The sequence below is a fragment of the Idiotropiscis lumnitzeri genome, chromosome 4 (assembly GCF_059441095.1).
Source record: "Idiotropiscis lumnitzeri isolate Australia: NSW breed Sydney's pygmy pipehorse chromosome 4, RoL_Ilum_1.0, whole genome shotgun sequence".
Taxonomy (NCBI): domain Eukaryota; kingdom Metazoa; phylum Chordata; class Actinopteri; order Syngnathiformes; family Syngnathidae; genus Idiotropiscis; species Idiotropiscis lumnitzeri.
The window spans coordinates 9,501,568-9,526,354 of NC_142394.1; the positions used below are offsets into that span (position 1 = coordinate 9,501,568).

General features: G+C 39.1%; 1 protein-coding gene across 4 annotated transcripts in view; it reads right to left on the reverse strand.

Moving 5' to 3' along the window:
* The window catches only part of LOC148338038 (teneurin-3), a 225,217-nt gene that overhangs the window by 175,539 nt on the left and 24,891 nt on the right, over window positions 1-24,787 (reverse strand). For all 4 annotated transcript variants that reach the window (XM_088292542.1, XM_088292543.1, XM_088292545.1 and 1 more), the window contains exon 3: window positions 23,655-23,915. In XM_088292542.1, the coding sequence (XP_088148668.1) occupies window positions 23,655-23,915 (261 nt within the window). The remainder of the gene's footprint in view (window positions 1-23,654; window positions 23,916-24,787) is intronic.

The following is a 24,787-nucleotide window of genomic DNA, read 5'->3' on the forward strand; positions in this document are numbered from 1 at the left end:
CGGCAAATCTGATGAGAGTACAGTGGCCTTGTGACGTAGTCATGGTGAAACAAGCTCCACTACTTAACACAGGAGTATTAATAATTTGCAAAACTGAGTGTTATTATCTTTGTCAGGGCAGAATCTTTGACACACAGGTTTATCATGTCAAATCCAAATTTTTGTGGCTTCATCTAGTGGTCAAAACGTAGAAAGTATTCATTAAAACATTAGCAAGGAAATCTTACATTAGTCCACATCTTTATTGAGTGCTTTTGTTTGTTAAAACACCACAAAAATGGCCACACCAGCTCGAGAGGATCCCAAAGTTGCTCCATACCTGTCTCCACTGATTCCTCCCAAGATAACAGGATCCGTTATAACAAAAGAGTGAGCATACTGCTCAAGCGCCTATGTGTCTTTAGCTAGACTTAAGCTCTGTTTCTACTTTCTGTCGTGGTGGTCTGTACCGGACATGTTCTTGTGATTCCGGAGATATGTTTCTCCGCTTTGTGTCCAAAAGCTCCTGTTTCCAAAGTCTCCGAGAGTTTGGTCATCTCAATCACATTCTGTGATGGGATTTCCACCGATGGTAGAAGAATGATTTGGGGTTTTACCACACAAAGCATCTTTTTCATTCTCGTGTGTAACCAAAGCCTTCTTCGAAAGATTGCAATCACAAGTCCACTAGTGGCATGGCGACCCGCGAATACTCGGCCAAATTTACTGGAAATTGCCTTTTGTCACTGGCGCAATAATAGAATCCGGTAAATCAAGAGGAAAGTATGATGGTGCTGTAGTGTCGCCATCAATAATAGATGGCAAACAAGTCGTCCTGATGGAACCCTAGGCCTTCCCTTTTGTGGAGGTCTTAGTGCCATGGCGGCGGGTGTGAATAATGCATGGGATTACACGTACCTGCGGCGGTCCCGCTTGGCCCGACTGGGGCGCCACTTATCCCCAGCAGTGATTGGCTGCGCCTCGAGGGCAAAAGAAAGAGATGGCGCAGTCGCCTGGCCCATTTAGCCGTTGTGGTCAAACCTCTGCGTCTGCTGCCGGCGCTTGACATTTGGACCTTTGTTTAACTGTACTGCTGTGCAGAATGGCGCAGAGCTGTCATTTGGATACTTATGACTTTTTTTATTTTTAAAAGCAAATGTGGTTCTATTTTTATCAGCTTTTCCCTGACAAAGCCGCCAGAGTGACTGACAGCAGTGGTGTTTTTACAGTTCTGACTTGCAGCAGTTGTAAAAATAAGCCATTAAGCCCAAATTAAGCCATTTCTTCAATAAATACAAAATTTAATTTAAAAAGGAATGGTATTAACAATTCAGTTACATTTAAAAAAAACACATTTTATATCAAATTAAATAAAAATAAAACTGAATATAAATTAACTTTATTTTAATACAATATACATAATTGATTTTAATTCAAATTAAATATGCTTTTTGTTTAAAAAAGCAATTTCAAAGAAACCATTGCAATAAGTTAAATAATACATAATTTCTTTCAGAGAACAAACATCAAATAAGTGTTTGGTTTAAAATACATATGAATGAAACAAAAAAAAAATGTAAAAAAATAATCACATGAAAATACAAAGACAAAAATGAATGAGATTTAATAAACAGTATATAAATAAATAATGCATTGTCAATAAAAAATTCTGTGCTGATGTTTCACATGTACGACAGAAGGCAAATTATCCAATTAAATAGCGAATGAAAAAAAAAATATTGTTTTTAATCACGCTATAAAGAACATAAGTTGGCCCTAATGAAGAAAAAGACATCAAATCCACTGAATTCCTACCCGTCATTTTAGCTACCGACTAAAGTCAAACCCTGCTATGAAGAGCGACGCGCGTCAGCAGTCTCACAGGAGTACAAGACTAGCTTGAAAATGTAACTTTATGCCAATACATCCCGGGCCGCAATTGCAATGTTAAAGCAGTGCTCCACACGACATGCACAACATTTGCCCAATCACTTGCTCGCAACGCCACGAGGGCCCCGTTCCGGTCCTCATCATTGAGTTTGTCGATGTTACTTGTTTGAAGCAGGTGGCTGGCTGACAACTCAATGACAAATGTGTCTGGTTGAGGCCAAACTCAGTCAGGGAAGCCCCCATTCCCCCGGACTCGCCATTAATATCCCGATCCACTCATTCAAGGGGATACTGCTGACTTCCGATTCTCCGTGTAATAGAGAGCTAACCTTTAAGCACCGCGAGGAAAAAGACATTTTTCATAATCCACTGTCGATTTTGGGCAATTCCCCCAAACTATCCGTCCTCATTTCCCTTCTGTTGTTTTCGATTCCCTGCGGAGGACTTCGTCATATATCTGCAGGTGATAAATGTATAAAATCAAATAAATTCCCCAGTTTTATCTTCCTCTCAGGCTTTTTTTATTTTATTTGCCCCCCTTGTAATTCATCAGACAACTTTACAGTGGCCCACGTTGATGACTCGGATGGATGATCAGAGAGCACATTTTGTTGTGCCCAAGTCCTCTCTCCTCTAATTCCTTAAAGCCAGACTCAAGTGTTAAGCCACCATAAGAAAAATCCGCCACCCCCCCCCCCCCTCTGATGCCCTTCTCAGAGTTGAGCCCGGCTGAAGGAAAGTCATTGTCTCTGCCGCGCCCGCTAATGATGATTAGCCACAATCTGGGGTATCGAACGCACATCGGTCAAGCTCGCAGGCGCCCTTAAAAGGGGAACGACGGCCCACTGTCCTCACTGGCGCATACCGAGCAGATTGATTGTGTTTCCTGGAGGGGATTTAGGGCCAATCTTTGATGTGTGCACGGTAATAATGTGAACGCCGGCGTGAAATGCAAAGCAACTCACTGCGAGTTCAAAGGAGTGGCTGTTTTTTTTTTTTTTTTTGGAAGGGGGGGGGCATACGCTGCTATAAAGACTGGTGGAATGACATCGGACGTAGTGAAAACAAAGAGATGAGTGATGCTATTGTGCATCGAAAAAACAAGAATAATAGAAGCTCCATGGCTTAAAGGGATTGGATTCGTACAAAGAACAGAATGGGCAGCTAGTTTGGAACATCCTTTAACACCAAAGACTGCTTTACGGAAGACAATCAAAAGTGCTTTATTTAATAAAAAAAAAAAACATTAAACATTACCCACAATTGACACAAATTCTTTGAAGTTCCAACCCAATAAAACTTTCAAAAGTCATTTTTGAGATTTAATTATAGGCTGCATTTTCCAAACACCCTGTGCCCGATGCAATTTTGTGTAACTGTTCAAGTAAATTCAATTGAACTGCTAAGAAATACGTGTATTAAATTTGGGTTACCGTAAAAGGAAAAAGGACTCAACTTTTTGAGAATGGCCAGTATATTTTGTTCCAGAATGCCTTGAAAATCTCAAATCTCATTGTGACCCACACCAATTCAAGACATCCTGCAGAAGATATGACTTGTGTAATTTTTTAACTGCAAAGACAGTTTTAGTTGAAGGACGCAGAACATGAACAACATGTTTTGACACTAAGCGGCATTTAATGAAATTCTTGGGATATCATTGTACCATGTTCAGATTCAAGAGCCCCTAAAGTGAAACGCAAGAATCAATTTGTATAGTATGTCTTTGCTGATCTCTGTAAGTTCCTCTGATATGGTATTTCAATAGAATCAAGGACAACATCAACAAAAAAAAAACATTATTTGGAAATGTGATTGAGCCAGGAAGTACGACAAACTGATTCCAAGTAGGTATTCCTATCCATGATGGAAAATGTCTAACAGTGATGCTGGATTATTTGCCAGTAGCGCTGATGTCTTTGAGAGGAAGAGGAATCCTTTCTGTTTTTTAATGAAGTCCCAAAAGTCATACTTGTGCCTCTTTGTTTGTTGTTACTTTTATTGGCAAACGCCAAGAATCCCCTCTTGAAGCCGAACGGAGACGGGCTTCTCACAGGCGGCCATGAAAAAGAAAGTAAAACGAGCTGCATGCAAAAAAAAAACAAAACAACAGGTTTGTCGACACAGTATGAGGCACTTGACTCATTAAAGTGGTCATGGTTAAACGTACTACACTGCGTAAATTATAAGGCATATCTCAGACATCTTAAAAATTATTGTAACCAAAATATTAGACTGCGCCGAAGAGTGAGAAAAAAAAAATCTGCATTGTAGCATTGCCAAAAATGTTCAAGGTTTCACGACGCAATCCAGTTTGTCTTAATTTGGCATGAAAAGGATATCCCAAATTTGTTCATCCAATAAAATACAGTACAGCGCTCCTTATACCAGGAGAGCCCAACCAGTTGATCGCAGCCGACTGGTAGACTGTGGGTTGGTCCCAAGTCGACAGCAATGGGTGCAGGTAAAACAAGAGTGTGTGCATTTCAGTATTCATTTGAAATGAATTTTCAAATGATTGTTCCTAATTTAATATATATTTATTTAAAATATATATGCATTAATGAATATTTGTATATATGTATCATCTTATCAGGGTTTACTTATATTTACGTTCACACCTCTGAGTATTCAATTAGCGTACAGAGAAGAACTCGCAAACGCCACACAGGGACAACCTGATCCGACATATGAACCTGGACCTCAGAACAGTGAGGCAGAGGTGCTAAGCGTAATTAAACTGCGCTGCTCAAAAATGACATTTTTTTTACTCCAAATGTTCAACACCCAATGACTGCAAATCGAAAAACATGAAATATTAAAAGCCGGATGAAAAAATGACCACACGTTATCGGCGACATAATCTCGGATTGAGCCGTCGTGTGCCCAATTTGTGCCGGATAGTTTTTCCCGGCCTGTATCGATCCCACCCTGAAGGCTTCCTTCCTGCCGTCCGTGCGAGGTGAGGCGGGAGCGTCTGCCAGAAGTGTAGAGGTCACTCAGATAAATTGGCCAGGTTGGCTTTTAGCAGCTTCAGGGTCAGAACCCATTCATCTTATTATGCCTCATGGATCCTTTTAGTGCAGCCTTTGCAGTGGGATTAGACTGCGGAGGGGCACACGGGGGTTGGGCGGGGCATTAGATGACAAACCATTTGGCAAATAGGTTACAGCATCTTGCATTTATTGTCTTCTTTTTCGCAATGTTGCCACACGTTTTGCCACCATTGACTTCATGGAAAAGAAAACTAACTTGAGTGAACCAGAGTAGGCATCTTGCCAATTAGTCCCCCCCCCCCCAAATACAACAACATACTGTAATTGAGTGTCGGTTTAAGGAGCAATAACACTAAAGGAAAAAAAAGTGTTGCTATGGAAACAGCAACAGCGGTCTCAGTACAGACCCTTTATTAGCGACCTGGATTTTTTTTTTTTCCTCGTGCAAGGATACACAAAAGCACACACCCAAATTTGGGAATTTGGGACTTGATTAGATGAGTTGAGGTTTACCGTTTAGTGCTTAATTCCCATCTTCGCGCACAGTCACTTTTTACTACTAATGCCACTAATTCCACTGCACAGCACCAATTTAGTTGCGTACATTCTTGGTTTCGAAAGTCCCAGTTCATTGAGTGCATTGAGGTAACAAAACAAATTGTAAAAAATGCTTTACTTTGGTGTAACAGCAACTTATTGAACAGCGTTTGCAGTTAAAATGCTGAAACGTTTTCTGAGTAGGAAAGTGCATCAGTATTTTTGTTTTTTTGGGGGGGGGGACATTTTTTATATTTTTCATTGAAAAAGTCAAATTTTGGGATTTGAATTTATTTGAAATAAATACTTCATTTCTCTGCCACTTGACGTTACTCACTGCGCGACTCGACCACACCAAATTGAAGGCCAGCCTTCAAATCTTGCTCATGTTTCCATGGCGATGGCCCCTGAGCTAAGGCTACTTGGAAGGACTCTTTTGTAGCCTACATTGCTCCACTCTTCTCCTACACTTAAAAAAACTTTGCCCAAAGGCATTCGGACTGGGCCAAGTTTACTTTTAAATGAAAGTGTACATTTTTGGAGATGGAGCCTTTGGAGGATCTCGCCTATGAATTTGGACACAGCTACAGTGCCCACTGGGGTTGATTAGTGCTGACTGTACCTTGGATGACACAAAATGCCCCAATACTACCCTAAATCATTGTGATTTTGTCAGATCATCAGATATTCTACGCCTTTGTAATAACTTGAAATCAAATGCTCCGATAAATGCAATCCGGCAAACATTTCTTTTCCGAGTGTTTGCAGGCAAAACTGAGGGAATTAAGGATTCTGTTTCATGTTGTGTTTGTTGGTGTTGGCTTATGTTTGACAGAGATAAAAAGCCTTGAATCCGAGAGGTCACGCTGAGATAAGAAGCTTAAAAAAACAGAAAGGGAATGTTTTTTTTTTTCCCTCTTGTTGTTTGAGGATGAATCATTTTACATGGCGTTACAGTATCATCAATCTCCAATCCATATCTGCAAAGTGCTCTGCTTTGCATCAGCGACTGGGCGGATCGACTCATCGGCCGCCGCCATCATAGCTCCGGATACCCGATACCCGCCTCTATAAAGTGACCACACTCTCAGGATGCTTTACAGCGGGCACATGTCCAGAGCGAGCTGGATGACATTCATTTTTAATAAGGAGAAGAATATCCTCCCGAACACCCCTCCTCACAAGCTGCCCCAGCGTCATTCAATTTCCTTACTTTCTAATTGATTTGGCTGCTCTCCCCTTACCAAACTGCATGTTGTTAACCCTACTGTGATGTTGCCAGTTAAAATGACCCACTGAAAGTTTGAAACTGCAGAAAAATATATTTTTTTAATGTGTTAAAACGAGGCTTTGAGGTTTTTGTTAGTTTTGGAGCAGTTTTTGAGATTTTTACAAATGAAAAGTTTTTCGTGTTGATGCTCTATCAAAAAAAAGACAAACATTCTTAATATTATGTAATTTAAAAAAAATAAAAAACCACCCATGTTGCAGAATATCCAAACAACGAAGCACATCATGACCTCTTGCCCACTCAGCCCATCCGAGGATGATGACGAGGATTTAAGAAATGTCAACGACAGCGCGCTCGCCTGGATTTAAGACTGTTGTGATCAAATATGAATTAATAAATGTTGCAGAATGCCCAAAGACTACAAATATAAAAGCCTAGGATTTGCAGTTCTTTTTAAAATGGTCATTATATTTTCTTTATGAACACCACTTTACTATAGTAATTTTCCTAATATATTTAAAAAATATATAGAATTGTTAAATTTTCAAACCTCACTATATTTGTATTTAATTGCTTCTTGTTCATGTGAAGCTTGAATTAAAAGGCTGTATAAATAACCTCGGCTTCATTGATTGATTGGTACGTGCAATATTAAACCACACAAGGCATAGTAAGCCATGCATGGAATATTAAGCCATATATTTCCTAAACGATAAATGGTACAGTATATTTAAGTTCACCATAAATGTCATACATACATGACACACTCACACTCTATGTTTATGAGTGACAATTCTCTACAACGTATTTTTGCCACCAGTGCATGTTCAGCACATTAGGCCTCGTCTTGGCGGAGGTAGCTGCTACTTCCTGCCGCCGCCGCTCCCGCTGTCAAGGAGAAAGGACACGTAAGCGCAGGAGGGGGGTAATCTTCCTCCCGCTCTCGGTGGCGTAATGAGTTTGACAATGAAAGTGACACTGTGTCCTCCCTGGACCTCGCCATGTGATCAATCATAACAATGGCTCACCATTTCCTCCTCAGGAAACTGACCTTTCTCCGTTAAGGAAAAGACAAGTGTGTGTGCGTGCGTGCGTGACATCATCACCTTGTGTCCTATAATGCGGAGCCACTACGGTGTCCTTTGGTGGGGATGCTGCTTTTTATCCCCTGAAACGCCAAATGACTTGAAAATGCCATGCAGCGCGATAACACTATGTGTTACTCTGCAGAATACAGTTGCTGTGTCTCGGGAGTCTTGAAATGTTCATTGTACCCTGCACGCAGGACCAAGACACCCCGCGCCAAATACAGCAAAAAAGTCCACAGGATGTAACCGAGCCTCCTCCGATTTTTCACAGTTCAATGCACCAAAACAAAAAACAATTTATCATAAGATAACTTGCACTCAAATATTGTACTGTAAAAGAAAACAAGAAGTAATAATTTGTTTTCGACATAACCTGCATATACGGAAAATGCTGTCACAAAACAAAATGATCTCTTATGTTTTGTCCTTCTGCTGTGGTGGAGGGGGACAAACCATCTGAATGTTGCACTAACGACGTCAACGGACCTTAGCCCTCATTTACTAGCGTGCACACCAATTTGTGCGCAAAATGTGCAACGCACAAAATATATGATTCACCATTATCTTCGTACTTGGTTTTGTGCATATTCTGCAATCAGACCATGCGTAAGCACAAATAATGATTATCTTAAGACACGTCAAAATTACATTTTTAACCAAGATGTACAACGTATTGAAAGTCATTTTTAAACCCTCATGATAATAATTTTAACAGTAATAAACTACTGAGTTGGCTGTCTTAAATAAATGTGAAAATGACACGTGTCACTTTTAGCATAGTTCTGTTCAAGTGCTTGTATGTGCTTCTGTACTGTATCAGATTGTCTCCGCCTTGCTTTTTGTTTGTTTACGGCTGTTGCGCAAAAGCATATCGGTAACCTTGGACATGGAAATCCATGGAGCAGCTCGCATTAATCCAAAGCGTCAGCGTTTTCATATCAATGCAGTGGCCCTACACATGCATGTTACAAATCTAGAACAGCAGTTGACAAACAACAACCATCAAAACGATCCTGACGACGCACTCATCGTCATTGGATTGCTTGACGTAACTTAGACCGTCATGAATTACATACAAATTCCTTTAATTCCTTTTATTACATACACTGTTATAAATAGCTTAAAGATTGAGAACCTTCCAAACATCTTTTGCAGATTGTCAAACGGCTGCCCCTTTTTGAGGGGGAAATGGGCGCGTGTTATTCAAATAGGTGCTGCTTTAGGATGAATTCTGATTAAAAAAATATGAACAGTTGAGAATATCAACATAAAACCCCACTTATGCACAAACACAGGACATTCCTACGCATTTATTAGTAAATGAGCACAATTGTCCTCCCACTCTAAGGAAACCATCATGTCCCCTTTCCTATTGGGTTTGTTTTTTTTTTTTTTGCTTTTTTGTTTTACAATACCCAAATAAATTGTAATGATAAATTTATTTATTTATTTTAGAATTTTCCGTAAAACGTGTCACATATAATTAACGTCTTCTAAGACAAACAGAGCAGTACAGTGGCGATCAATTTAATGCCCTAAGAAAGAAATTACCTGAATGAATGTGAATATCCAGAAGCAATTAGAGATGGGACTAAAATTCCGATGATAAAAACTTTATCTACTTTGTATAAGAAATTATTACAATTTCATTTAAAAAAAAAATAAAATAACATACAATATGACGTCTGCTGTCGCCACCTACAGGTGGGAGTCTGAAGCGCACGCACACAAAAAATAAATAAATAATAATAATTTAGTGCATCTTGAAAAACTTCCAAAAGGGCTCATTTGGCTAGCATGTGTGTTCAGTATTAGTGTAAAACAACTGAGACAAATAGCTTCTTGACATGCATCAATTGCAAGTTTGGCTTTTGTTTTCTTTCATCTCTGCGGCTCGCTGCGGCCTGGTCCAAACGGGTACGACTGCTCTAAGGTGTGTTGCCTAATGAGTGATGTCAAGAGCTGGAATCAGTCTGAGTGTCAGCGTCTGGCATGAGTTGTTGCCTACAGCAGCTCCTTACGAGTATTCTCATTTTGTATTTGTGTTGTTGACTGTGCGTCCCGTTCATTAAACAACAGAAAGTCTATCGGCAACAAGGGATTTCCTTGCTTACTGCCGAGGGAATTACAATACCTAAATGTTCCTTTTTTTCTCCACTTTATTCACGTAGCGGCATATCGCAAACTCACATTTTGCCTCACAAGAGAGTAAAAATAAATCTGGGCACTCATAAGAGAAGCTACCACTGTATATTAATACTGTATTTACATGGATGGTGGGCTCCCCAGTGCCCCGTGTTGGTTCAGCCGGTAGGCTCATACAAATCAAGCACGCTGATGTTAGCGCGTCCAGATACTGCTGACCTCCACCGCCTCTTCGCTGAACCCCCACCCCAAAAGAGCCACCATCTCGTCTCCCCGGCATCATAACTTCTGCTTGTGCGCCGGGGTCCCCGCGGGCCCCTTTGGCGGAGGCGGCCCCCTCTGCTTAAATAAAACAGGAGCACTGCATCACGAAATACGGTGCCATCAAATGTTCTTCAGCGGCGACCGTCCCACGTCGACAATAATAAGGCCTCTCTCTTGGGCGTGTTTTTATGAGCGTTTTTTTTTTTTTTTTTTATGCCACTCTTAGTTGTGGTTTTATGCCCCGAGCAGATGTAAATGCTCATTTGATTGGATTGAAAGCAAAATGAAAGCCTGGTCAAAATGCGACAGAGAGGAGGAAAATAATTCAATTGTTGATTGTAAATTGTCATATTTATGTCCCGTTATCGAATGCTTATGCAGATAATTTCATCCGGAGAGGCTCTTTTATTTGCCTACAGAAGACTAAATAAAAAATAGGTGTCAATAAACAATGAAACGCGGCATCAAATTAATTTAATCACGCAGCCGAACACACCGCTGTGACGATTTCTGTGTTATTGGTGTTGGGAAATGAGCTCAAGCAAATGACATTTCTATCTGAACTCATTACGAGTATTTTTTTTTTCATTACTGCAACATTTTTTTATTCATTGCTTTATAATGCAAATCACATATTGACTTTGTATTCAGATTTTGCATACAAAAATAAAAAAACCTAAATAAAGGTCTTAACAGACTTTGGATTTTCAATGCGCCCTGAGATTGGCTGGCAACCAATTTAGAGTGTACCTCCTGCCGAAAATGGCTGGGAGAGGCACCAGTACGGCTGTTGTGAGGAAAAGCAATAGTTCAAATGACCCAATACAGACAATCTTTATTGTCGCTGCCCAATGGAAATCATCATCATCTTACTACAAAGTTTGGGATTGTGTGAATGAGTGTTTTTTGTTTTTTTTTTCATCTACAAAATGATAGCAACTTTTTATTTTTGTTTGGGATAAATTAAAAATAAAATTTCAAACATGTTGATTGTTGAAAACACAGGTTTTTGTCGTGTCACTCCAAATGTGAGATTTCTCTACGAGAAAATCTCTCTCTCAAAACAACCAACATAAATTTTCTTTCTTGTTGAAGTCGAATGGAAATGCTGCAATCACATATTCTGAGAGATTGATTTTCTGCCCTGAATGAAACAACCACAAAATATGGTTAACTCAATTTTTTTCAGTGTAAATGACAATTTATCTGCCCTTCTATATTCTTAGGCATCTGGAGAGCCACTTCCATTTGCTTAGTGTCGTGAAGTTAAGATTAAAAGACTAAAAAAGAAGCATGGATCAAAAGACAATGAAATGTGTCGTCTAATTAATTTTACGACAACAGCAAAAAGACACGGTGTTCCACCATGCTGTTATTATCAGGAAATTTGCTTTGCTTTTACGAGAATTTAGTAATGCAAAGGAAAAGATTTCAATTTTGGGCACACATGGAAATAATTGAGGCAGCCGCAGTGACCGCGTAGTCTTTTTCTGTATTCATCCTCTTGGACAGCGTTGAAAGTTTTTTTTTTCCTGGCAGCAAATCAGAATAAAGCGCTGTCGAGGTCTCTGCGCGGGTTTGGAAGCGATCACATCCCAACAGACGTGAAACTCTGACCTTTTTCATCATTCTTTCTGCGAATTTTGCTCCTTTCACCTTGTTTCAAATATTCCAGACTGCCTGAAAGAGCAACACTTAGATAAAACATGCTATTGTTCCAGCTGGAAGAAACGTTCACTCTGAGGAAAACCCACCCAAACCCCAAATTAACTCACAAACCTTTCAATCAATTTATTTGTGGATTTTAAAGCGCGAAGAAACATTTCCACATTCACAAAAACGATGCAGTCCGGCTTTTAAAAAATGGTGGCAAGTAGAACGTTGTTATACTTAGAAACCAAATTGTCACCAGGCATGGATTTTTTTCTCTCTCAGGGATAAACGGGACTTGACCCATACATGGGGGAGCTGAGAATAATAATAAAAATATATGTATATATAAAAATGTAATAATAATAATAAGCCAAATATATATTCTAGAATAGTAAATAAAATGCTGTAAGAGTCTAAGTGGAGCAACACAGATTTGTGAGGGGGGGGGGGCTATAACCCACCTCAACAAGTGTAGCACTCTCCCTGATTGGGATGTTTAAAAATGTTACAGACTAAAACCACCTCAAGTGTTTCACAGCTCCTCTACATCTCATTTTACACACATTCCCGTTCATTTGTATCAGTGCCAACATTTTTAGAGAAAGCACAATTTTTTTCCCCCTAATCAAAAAACTCAATACTGTTAAAAATATTTTGACTAGTCAAGTTGAAATAAACTCCCCACGTTTGTTTGTTTGGTTGGTTGGTTGATTTTGAAGTCTTAGGTTTACGGTTTAATAGAATTCATTCACCAAAGTTTGAGTTTGTTTTACTTTTAAACAAAAACTAAAAAATAAAAATCATTCATATCAAAATAAAAACGGTAAAAAAACGGACTGGTTTATTGAGGTATGAGTTCAATTTGTGCCATGCTCATAACGCAAAACACTCATGTCTCACAAATTACTAGCCTATTTATGACATTAATTTGATACAAAAATTATTAACTTTATCTACACAATAACTATAGAATAAAGTAAAGTGTAATAATTGTTTCGTTAACATTAAAAGCTCATTGAGCTCAAAAAGGTGATTAAAATTGTAAAACCTGATATGATACGCTGATTGATATGATGGTAGAACAGAACTTAATTTCCCAGAATACTATGGTTTATCTCAAGCTTTGAAATGGCTACCCAAAGTACATTTGCTGAACTCTTGGTCGTTAGATGCCAGAACTTAACCTTGTAAAGTGCTTTGATGAATGATACAAAAAAATGCTTCATTTTATTACTTTGAAATTATAATTATGACAGCACATTCATTAATAAAACAAACAGCCATAGCAATCATATTCTCCCCAAAATTGTCAATACATGACCAATTCTGCCAGCGTATGTAAACACAAGAGCGCAACTGCAGTTTCATTTAGTCTGGACTACCTCCTCCCCCACGTCAATTGTAAGGCCAGAGCACATTGTACCACATTAAGGTTGGACGATACAGTAAAAATCCCACTTGGGATATGAAAGTAGATGACATGAATGAATAGACTGGCAAGAAAAAGGCGCTAAATCAGAACAGGGCATTCAGGTCTATAGTGTAAATCCGGAGCACAAAGGTCAGAGCTTGCAGCACCTGTGGCAATAAAAATGAGAAGCAGCCCAAAGTCCCTGGACGGCACTGAGGAAGGGGATTGTAAAAGAAAGCCGACATGAAACCAAATGAATGGCTTAGAACAAGCTGGTCTGGTGGGGACGTCGTCTGCAACGCACGCCCAGAGGTGCTGCCAGAGTGCAAAGAACATCGACAGCACAGCCAACCCAGAAGGCCCACAAGTGAATGTCCTCAGCTCGACTTGTTGCATCAAAGTGCCATGCGAACCAGGAAAATGTACATATTTTACACACGTTGAGTTTTTTTACCCCCAAAAACACACCCACACACACACACAAATAATTACAGGGGGTTGGGAGGATAATGAAGAGGCCACTCATAGTGTGGTCCACGGCTTGCCAGTTACCCATCCGTGGCAAAATAGTTCCGCAACATCAACGCGTGTGTCCTGAGACCGTCGATAGCGTTTTGCATCGTGTGTTAGCATTAAGCTAGCGGCCTTTTCTAACTGATGTGTTTTCTCTTTGCTTTTAAAGGACTATGTTTTTTTTTCGGTAGAATGTGGAAATAGACACTTTTCATGGTTTTTAACAAAATGTCTTTAAGGACATTTCAATGGCCGATCCCAAGTGCAAGTATTATTTCCGACAGGATGGGGGAATCTCGCTGAGTGTTCTGAACTCCTGTAACCTCTGTTATTCTGCACAGCTCCTCAGAAAGTAATCATGCTTCATGGTGAAACACTGTTAGTGTTCACACTAGCACGTCTCACGGGGACCTGAAAGAGGTGAGGGTCATCAATAGAAAAGAATTGCTTTCGACACCATCGCAAATGTAATTACAAGCAACGCAACCCGGGTGACATACTAATCGTAATCAACGATGATTATTAACCGGCTTCCTGTTTTTTTTTTTTTTTTTGCACTGGCGCTATAAATAATGACGAAAGGAAGTAAGGCGTTGTCTCTGGAGGGCGGAAAGTCGCACTCGCTTGCCCCACCCCCCTGTTAACACCCTCTTCCGAATGGGTGATTGACAACCACACAGTTATCAGTGATGCCGACAACTCGCAGTCGCCGCCGTCTTTTTTTTTTTTTTTTTTTGGGGCCACATCCCTCAGCGGATCTTGACGTTGACGCTCAGCGAGGTGACAGGAAATAGATGTCGCGCAGCCTTAACGGCACATTTTATCGGGCAGCTGCGTCTCTGACAAGAACCCGCGATGACAGATGAACTTAGGAGCTGCGTATATTTTTGCTCACTTGCACAAAAAAGGCCGACGGCAATCAATTGGAGAATCCATCCATGTTGAGTTGACCCAATCGTGGAAAAAAATTAATTACTAAAAAGCTCTACAACAATCCAACAAATCGGATATAATTTAGTAGAAAATTGGACAAAAGCATGCCATCATTTTGAAGTGTCAATGTCCCGGGGTTAGTCAAGTTACACTTTGTTAGAATATAACCACTATTAGACTACAGTAGGATCTCGTACAATAAAATAATAATGCTTCTAAAATTTTGATAAAAAAAGACAGATTGTAATACTTATACAAAATTGACTCCTCTTACACCAAACAACTTCTGTCGTGAAGGAGCCACTATTTGAATTTAACAGGATTTCATACAAAAACATAATTCACTGTAGCTTAGTCAAAAAAGTACATTTTACCAATTAATGATTTTTTTTTGTACAAAGAATATGCATGAAAATTTAAATTTAATCCCAGCATTTGCAAACAATTTAGTACTGTATTTTAAACAAAAAATAAAAAGTATGGTAATTAGTAGAAAACATGACCTTTATTTTAAATATTATGTTGCGTTAGTAGGTAATTATGAGGGCTATGTTGTCAAATTATGAATGATCACAATAAAAGAAAACACCTTTTTCCAATAACTCCAAAAACATGTCTCTTTTCTACATATAACATGACTCTCATTATTTGCAAAAGAAAAACAATAACCACTAAAATTTAGAAATAAGGTCTCATTTTTTGCAGAACCACCCCCTGCGAAAAAGTGGATGAATGCATGTTTTAATGATATATTCACTCTTGTAAAGTTAAAAATAAAGACAAAACAAGTTTTAATTGAATATTTGTTAAACATCACAACTACAGAAAGAGCATTAATGTTACAGGGAATCCAGTTCTTTTCATAATCCACAAAAAAAAAACATTAAATCCATTTGTGTACAAAAACATGAAAAATGTGAAATTGAAATATTTAAAATGTTGTTTCTACTAATTTCAAAACCAACTTATATAATGAATAAATTAAATAATAAATAATTGCAACATTTTAAATAATTTCTATGAATAAGAAATAATGAACTTCATAATTAATTTTCTATCATCTTTTCAGATCAACATATTTTTAATAAAGCGAATGAGCCACAAAAGGTAAGGTTTATCGACTCGCTTGTTCCTTTCTTAATCCAAAAAGAAACTAGAGATACATTTCACTTGTGACACTGAAAATGCGTGTTTAAGATAAAATTCAACTTTTCTATCCCATCAAGCTGCCATCCCATCATGAGGATAAACTAAATTCATTACTGCAATAATTAGTCATTGATGATATCAGTGTGAATCTTAAGGCTTGAAAGGGGTAAAAAAAAAAAAAAAAGTGTTTTTCCACCATTAAGATGCAGATTTATACGGCAAGACACTCCGAAGACTAATCAGATCATCCACTCTGTGGGGGAGCAGCGGTGTGGAGACGAGAGAAGGTTCCGCTATCGTGTTAGCACTGTTTGTAGCTCACGCTACGTCGCCACTTGCTACAACATTTCACAGCGTTGTCAGCGACCTTTGCAGCACGTAAATGGCTCCGGAATAGAAACAAGCATCCGCACCCCAGTTAACCAACATTCACCAGCTAATCCAACCTCGCCAAGCACATTTGCAACATGGGTCAATTCTGTGAAATAACAACAATGAGAAAAACACTTTCTTCCTTCGAAGAACCTGTATTAGAAATGAGTAATTCATACAAATGATAAAGTCACAAACACTTTTTCCTGTAACCCAAAATGTGTTGCAGACGAATGACCGTGCATTTTCCTTTGTTTATCTATTTAAAGATTACTAAATATTTATTCTGTTCTTTTTTTAAAGTTGTACACAAAAACGACATGACAATAAATGACGAGAGTAAATTTCATAGGAATTTCTTTGAGAATATTATTTTTACATAAATCATACTCAATTGTAATATATATTTTCACACCCTTTTTTTTCTACACTAAATGTGTGATCCGCAAAATATATGGCAAAAAAATCCATGTTTTAATTAAAGGGACACTCGGACGGGTTGAAGGTTGACATTGTATATAATAGGTGTGAATGTAAAAATTAGATTGGCCGTAAAATTCACCTCCTTAAAAGACTGCGTAGTGATTTAAGGTCTCTTTTGGGATGATACCACAATTTGGCACACCCCCTTTTGGAGCTTGTCTTGTTAATTTTATCCGATCTCACCGTCTACGTCACAGCGGGGAGGCAAACGAGGTAATGTATCTAGCTTTGTTAGTTCTGTTGTCTAAAACGGGCGACCGATCGCCACCAAAATGAAAATGCACATTATTACTCTTGTCCACTTTAATCTGTGAAAGTATAAAAAAATTCTTCATGTTATTTTGGATCAAAAGTAAACTAATCCGAGCAAAAACCATGATCACCTCAACAAAAAAAAAAAAAAAAACACAGACACTTCACCTACGCAGACTGAAGCAGACAAGAGCAGAAATGCGCACACGAACCCCGGTGGCGACTAGTTGAAGTTTTCAGACATGGATGCTTGCGCCCCCTCATGGCAAACAGGAGCCGCTGTAGTGGTGTTCAAAGTAACAGCACTGCTCAAGGCAGCAATTAGCTTTCGGCCGCAAAACTAACGAGTTTAGCAGAACAAAATCAGATTACCACAGAAACGTGCGGCTCGTGCCGTCGAGCGCGTTCGCATCCGCCACCGCTGGCAACAAATTCATGAAGCTGTCAGCGTTGCAGTGCGAGTGGGCATCAATTTCGGATCAACACCTCATTGACAAGCCCGGGAGTATTTTTTTTTTTTAACTGCTAACTGTAACCAGTTCAGGGTAGCAGGTCAGCTGAAAACAATTACAGGTAAAAAGTAGATCGAAAAGTAGATTAGATGTGATGTGCCGCTAAAAAGATGAATAATTTGTTTCCAATTAATTAGTAGTGTATGAAAATTACATATTTCAAAGAACCCAGCCAAACATGTCTTTTTTTTACCAACTTCACTGCATTGTTTGTGGGGCTTTTGGTCCCACAATTAAAAAAAAAGAAAGAAAAGGTTTTAAAAATCAAGCAAAATTGTCCCTTTTTGGGTCATATTTTTGTAATTAAGATCAACTCAGGGGGCACAGTGGATGATGATGATGATGATGATGATGGCCTAACATTACAGAGGTTTGATTTCGGCTCCGGCCTTCCTGTGTGGAGTTTGCATGTTCTCCCCGTACCCGTGTGCATGGTAGGTTAATTGGACGCTCCAAATTGTCCCTATGTGTGATAGTGAGCGTGAATGCTTTTATGGCTTTGTGCGACCTGCAATTGTCTGGCAACCAGTTCAGGGTGTACCCCGCCTACTGCCCGTAGATGCCTGAGATAAGCTAAAGCACGCCTGAGACCCTCGTGAGGAGAAGCGGATCAGATAATGGATGGATGAAAATCAACCCATTGGAAATACAAAGCCTCCAGATTAAAAACCAGCAACGATCCACTATTTACCAACATTACCGACCGAATCCAACCTCGGCAAGGATTCTAACAACGCTAGTTTACACTGTGGCGTGCAATAAATAACAGCAGCCTGTTAGCAAGTGATGAAAGAATCCTGGGAGCCAGTTTTGGGACTAATCTTCAAAACAAACATCCCAGATGGCCAGACCTGTCCATAAATGCAACAACAATCTGATGTTATTTATTATCTCCCTGCCATGTTTGAGTCATAAACAGGGGGACGGGTGTTGTCTGTTCAGGGGGTGGGGGGTGTAGCGGTGCTTGGAATCAGAAGGCTTTTTCCCGCCATCACAAGGCGGGAAAGTGAGATGGGAGTTTGGCAGATGGCGTGTCACCTCGCGTCAGCGTGATGTCCCGCGTTTGCGATTTTTCTAATGTTAGCGCGGCAAGTTGACGCGAGAAACAAAGTGAGCTGTAGAGCGACGCGCTCACACAAACATGTTGACGACTTGGGGGGTGTTTTGCTACATTTTTTCTGAAATTTTGCAGTCATTTAAAAACTATTAATAGCACGCAGTGAAATATTTTTAAAAAGTAGAAAACATTGAGTGGTGCCTTGAGGTACAAGTATAATTTGTTCCCTGCCAGAGCTCGCAACTCAAATCATGTTTCGCCACGGTAATGAATGGGAATGCCGTTAAGCTGCTCCAGCCTCCTAAAAAAAAAAAGAAAAGTTGCTTAAAGTCATTAAAAATAAAAGAAGAAGATGAAGAAAAAGCAATGATTGGTAGTCTTGGCAACTTAGTTTTGATTTCTACAAGAATTTAGGCGGCACTTGAAGCCCACAGGATTTCACCAACCAACAATGGGACCCAGGATTCTGGTTAAGGTCAGCAAAACATAAAAAGTTCAACTTTTTGCTGGTTTAGGAGTTCAAAAAGTGGCAAGCAGCCACCAGTGCGCTCCCGCTGTACTAAAACGTTCAATAGATTGGCAAATGGTGTAAGCTAAGTGAAATGTATGCGAGTATCGGTCTGTGTGTCAAGTTCTTTTGGCAACCACCGTAGGCTGTAGATACACTGATATATACCATTTGAAGGAAATTGGATATTTCATCTGTTAGACTAGATAGACTTTAGACTTTTTTTTTCATTTTAATGGATTGACCATTGACAGGCTGGTGAAGCGGTCAAGTTTACTGGAGGAAGTGATGACGGAAGCGTGCCTAAAATAACATGATGGACTGGCAAACTGATGATTCCAGAGTAGTTTGGCTTGAAATAATAATGGACTGGCGTTGATGGATGGGTGCCCAGGGCGCTGACAAATGACAAACCAGCAACATTTGGTAAATGTTGTTTTAAATGCAAAATGTTTAATTTGACAGTAAACTTGAATTAGGGGTAGCATTAAACAGCTTTGCGTTTAGTCCCAAAAATTTTCCTGGGGGGAGGGATTTTTTTATTGTGTATTTTTTTTTTCAATTAATGGTGTCAAATTATTAAATTCAATTAATTAGTAATGTGGTAGAATGAAAATTTCTATAAACGGCAACCATGCAATTAAATCCTATAAGTTTTAAAGAACTAAATTTTAATTTAGAAATAAATTTTTTTAATCCAATGCATTTTCTCTATGGCGGGGATCGACTGTAGATAAAAATACAAGTTGTCCAAATAGATATATTGCTCCATTTTCAGAATAAATCCGTGATCAAGTATGATTTTTTTCAAACACGATAATCAACCCCAAAAACCCTGATCGTGTAAAGCCTTGTAAATATATCACAAACTATGATCCCAAAACATGTATATCACTTCCAATTTGTCTTACAACAAACATTTGCCATCCAAATAAGGCTTATGGATAATTTGATTAAAAAATTCATCAGAAGTGCCCATGTCGTTGCCACAAAGACTCGACGTAACAACCGCTAACAACTCAGGCTAAATTTACCGTCTGTGATTTTGTGCAACTATCTAGGATATGACCGTATTGCAATATTTTATGACAGATTTTAACTACTGCATGTCCATTTTGGGCGTCCACCCTTGCTATGGAATTCCAGCCTCTGCCCGTCCTGTGGTGGATAAGAAAAGTCTCTTCACACCTCATTAGGATTCAAGTCAAGCAAGAGGTGGCCGTGTTTCTGTTTTGTGCACTTGTACATGTTTTATGAGGGGGTGCAACATTGATTGTGAAGTATTCACAAACTAAAAGGTCCACCAGATTAACATTTATATCACAACATGGGCACCACAAGCGGCATAATGGAATATTAGCGCATTAAAAATGCATGGAGGCCGAGGTGTTTGTGGGACTCGGGAGGTGACAGGTTTTCTACAGTAATAATTCTGTCGTTGCGTAGCACTCAGCGCTAAACCTTGAGCTAACACACTTTTCAGTAACTTGACACAAAACATACTTCAAGTCATGTGTACCACAATGTAATCCATGCAAATCATCTACATACACTGCAATGTGTAGTGTACGTCTAATATGTCATTTTCTTTGTTCTATATTTGCTACTGAGGGTGAATTTGTTGTCCCCCCCCCCCAACGATATTAACAAGTTTGTTCAATTTGAGGCAAAATGGTTCTGTTGCCTCTTTCAGATCCTGTAAAACTATACTTGTATTCACAGAACCCAGGCGAGGTATTGTTTAACAGTTCCTACACGTCGCTTTACCATGATGCATCGCCTTTAACATGAAAAAAGTAGCAGGGATAAGTAAAATGTAAAATGTTAATATCTATTAATATTTGTAGCGATTCCAGTCAAGTTCGCAACATGGTAAGAGGGGTAGTCTGTTTGGGGCGCGTCAAATGTCTCTTTTAAACTTCTGTCCGCCTTATTTGCCATCAAGTATGAAAAGCACAGAATGACAACAAAACTGTGAGGCCTTGAAACTTGAAAAAAGAACATTCACAACTTGCCATTTTGGTTATTCGTTTATTGAAAAAAGAAAGAAAGTAAAAGGTAGGCAGCAGCGATTTTTCTATTGCTCTTTCACCTTTCCAACAATAATGATGTGGGAATTTACTTCAGAGCATTCATTGCTTTTGAAAAAGCATTCTGAGGGGAGAACGCAACTTTCAATTTATGCTCAGCATTCTCCGCTGAGGGACATATCGCCTATCAACTTTGTACAAAATCTGGATTTTTTATTTTTTTGCAATGGTCATATTTCAGAACATTGCACTAAGACAGCCAAGATACTGACTTTCAATCCCAATATTTTACAATGGAAAAATGCTATCAATTCGAAGTTGTTAAGGTTTAGTTCGGTGATGGTTTTTTTTGGACTATAATTAATAAATTGTTTACATTACTATAAACAAAAAAGGTAAGATATTTTAATAAATTGTGTTTTCAGGCGTTTTCCCCTAAAATATGCCAGAAATCAAAAAAAAAAATCAAGAATATAAAAAAAACTAAATAGCATGAGAATTAGGAATATAATTAAAAGGCTGGGTAAACACTCTAGTGTCGTTTTTTTTTTTAAGTATAAAATTTCACCACTCATAAAATAGGCACTTTCATGCTCTGGTTTGGTTCTCTCAGAGTAATTTGCCTGCATATTTCTAGAAATAATTTGCTGCGCTGCACATTATTACATGTTAATTGCTCCCAAATTATAATTACATTCATTTATCATTCAATGAATGAATGGTTGCCATTACAAAATACAGTTAAAATTTTGCATGAATTGTGTCAAGTGTTCTTACCGTGCTGTAGTTGGTAAGACATGAGTGTGAGTGCCAATGAAATATAGCTTTTATCTATGACTAAACGGGCCTGAACGGCCCCTTGCGTAAGATGCCGCATGCAGATTGGCTTGATGGAAACCTTTTTTGAATGCATGGCTCATTTCTCTGAGCTGCTTCATTAAATAGTCAAAGTCAAAAGACAAGTGCCATCCAGCCTGATGGACTGCATTTTTTTTTTTAAATCACATTTCATCTAACGTTTAAAATCTAGACATTGAAAAAATTACTAGAGGGTCCAAATGATTGTTAAGGGAAAAAATGTTTACACTGCAAAACAGTTTTATCATGTACTGTATCTCCAAGAACAAAACATAAAACTCCTGGAGGCTCCTTGGGCCTGGGCGCCTCAGCACCATGATTAGGGTCTACCCCAGCATGAGAAGAAATTAACTGGTTACGAGCTAAGTAACTAATGTAAAAAATGCCCAACGGTGCATTTAAACTCAGAAGTGAGCACACAGACAAATGCAAGCAGATGAGTAAACGCACAAACAAACAAAGCAGCAAATGAGAACCAACTAAGGAACGAATGAGCGCCAGTGCGCTCTAACTACCAAACGTATGGAAGAGGCAGTGCGTATGCAAACAAAAGGATCACATAAGTGTGAAAGCAAACGAACTAATAAAGTAACTAACAACCTAACAAGAGAACGGACTAACATCCGAATAAGTAAGCGAGCCAACTAAGCAATGGGAGAGCAGAAGACCCAAGTGAACTAATTTCCAAAGAGAATACAAGCCCCATCTCAGCTGAAAGCAAATTTAAACAATAGTTCCTGCAGTCCAAGAACATACTGGTCCTACAAAAGTTGAAGGTAAAGGTTCCTGTAGTTGAAAGGCATCACTAGAGGATGGAACAGGCACATGGGCACAATGGCAGGCGAAAAACATAAAAATATTCCTCAGCGAGTATAGTCGATGACTGCAACACCACTCTTGCTTCCGCTAAAAGTCAAATCCCTCCATTAAAGAAACAATTTGTCTGAAATGTCACATGTACTTTCTCCTCTTCAAAAACTGACACATTTTTACATTTAAGTCTATGTAATCAAGTCTAATTATTTTTAACCACCTGTCATTCTTTCATATCTTTCGCTATGTGAAATAATTACAGAGCGTTTCTTTAATGGCAACGGTTCCGATAGTGGGTATGGTAAGAGGCTTTTTAACATCCATTTAAAATATTTACATTAAAGCTTAACTATGGAGTTTTTTGGATTTTCTGCATTGAGGGGGATATATATATATATATATATATATATATAAATAAAATGGTCAATGTCAGCCCAATGGTAGCATCCTGTACAATACAGAAAAACAACCATTGCCATTCTATGGATGGTTTAGCGTTTTCGATGAAGCTAACATAAATGTTTTCGTAATGTGAGGAAAAAGCCGGAGGAAAAACAAAGAGAAGAAATATTAATATTAATAATCAAAAAACAAATCAGCATCCGCCTCAATTTGCCCCGATGCAGTGTCTCAAGTTTCCACCGTGATCGCATTTGCACTTCAAACCATCTCATCAAGCGCGGTTGCCTTGTGTGCGCCAACTCAACCTCGCAACAATTCGTACCCCCCACCTCCCCGTTCCACCCCCAATTCAAAGCCATCTTTGATTACACGCTCGCCGCGGGGTGAACTTTATCCAACTCCACTCTTTAATGCGGCGAAAACAAGCAGGTGACGCCGTCAGAAGGACACCCTGGTTTGTTCCTTTTCCGCCATCTGTATTGCCGCTTTTCTCCCACCAATCATCCGCAACAAAGCCGTGCAACCCCGCCCACTGCAGCTTCTTCCACCAACCAATAATAATCGAGGATCCGACTCACCCATTTCGTTGTCTGACTTGTCCATTTCCGTGTCGGTGAGCGTGAGCGCCGAGTTGGAGCGACTGGAGAGGCAGGAATTGCGGCCCCCCTTGCCCCAAAGGGCAATTGTACGTTCCGGGGACTGGGGTTCATGCCCATCCGAGGGGACGGCAGGCCCCCTGGCGTAGGTGCCGAGGGGGTGGGACAGGCCCGTCTCGGGGCACAGAGCTAGGCCTCGACGAGGCTCACAAATGCCGAGTTGCCTCAGCGAGAACGTCTGCCCTGCAAAAGGAAAGCGATAAAAGTTAACAAAGCGAGCGAAAAACAAGCCTAACGACCGAGAGACGGGCGTGCTAATGTGGTGGAAGGTGAGGGGGGAAATGGCGGATGGCGAGGGAGGGAAAGGGGCGGGGGACGGGCCGTGAAATCAAAAACCTTGACAACACCCGAGGAAGCTCACGTCGACAGACTTGCAAAGCAACTCAAACTTGAATGCCTTTTCAAAACGTTCACGCTGCAGTTTTATATTTTAGCCTCATGGAAAATGAAGGTTAATCATTGACATGAGGAAACCAAAAACAAAACAGATTCATTGACGACTTGATGAAAGCACTTGTTTTTTCGCACAAAGTAGAGGTTAAAATAAATTGGAATTAATTGCCCCTCAAATCACACATTTTAAGATCAAAAGGTTAATTACAAACACAAGGCACATAAATAGGGAAAATGTTCTTGTTTTGAGTCACCCGCATATGAATTGACAGGTTGTTTTATTCTTTTATTTATGTAGTAGTTTTGAAAATGTATTTTTGTATTTAATTTTTACTCTTCTCTTTGTGTTCCTTTTTTTATATGTGCTGCTGTACTAAATGATACAAAACGCCAAAATGGCTATTTTAATTTATCTTCACTTTGTTGTTAAATAATATATTTTTTTTAATTATACTTATCTCCTTATGTGTGCATTTGTAATATCAGTTTCAATAAATAATGCCCGAAAATGTCCATTTCAATTTGTATGTTTTTATTGAATTTAACTGTGTACTTTTATTGTATTTCCTGGTAAAGTGTATGTCTACTATTTAATTTATTTGTTATTTTAATTTAATTATTCTATATTATTCTAATATAATTATTCGTTTAGTAATACAAAT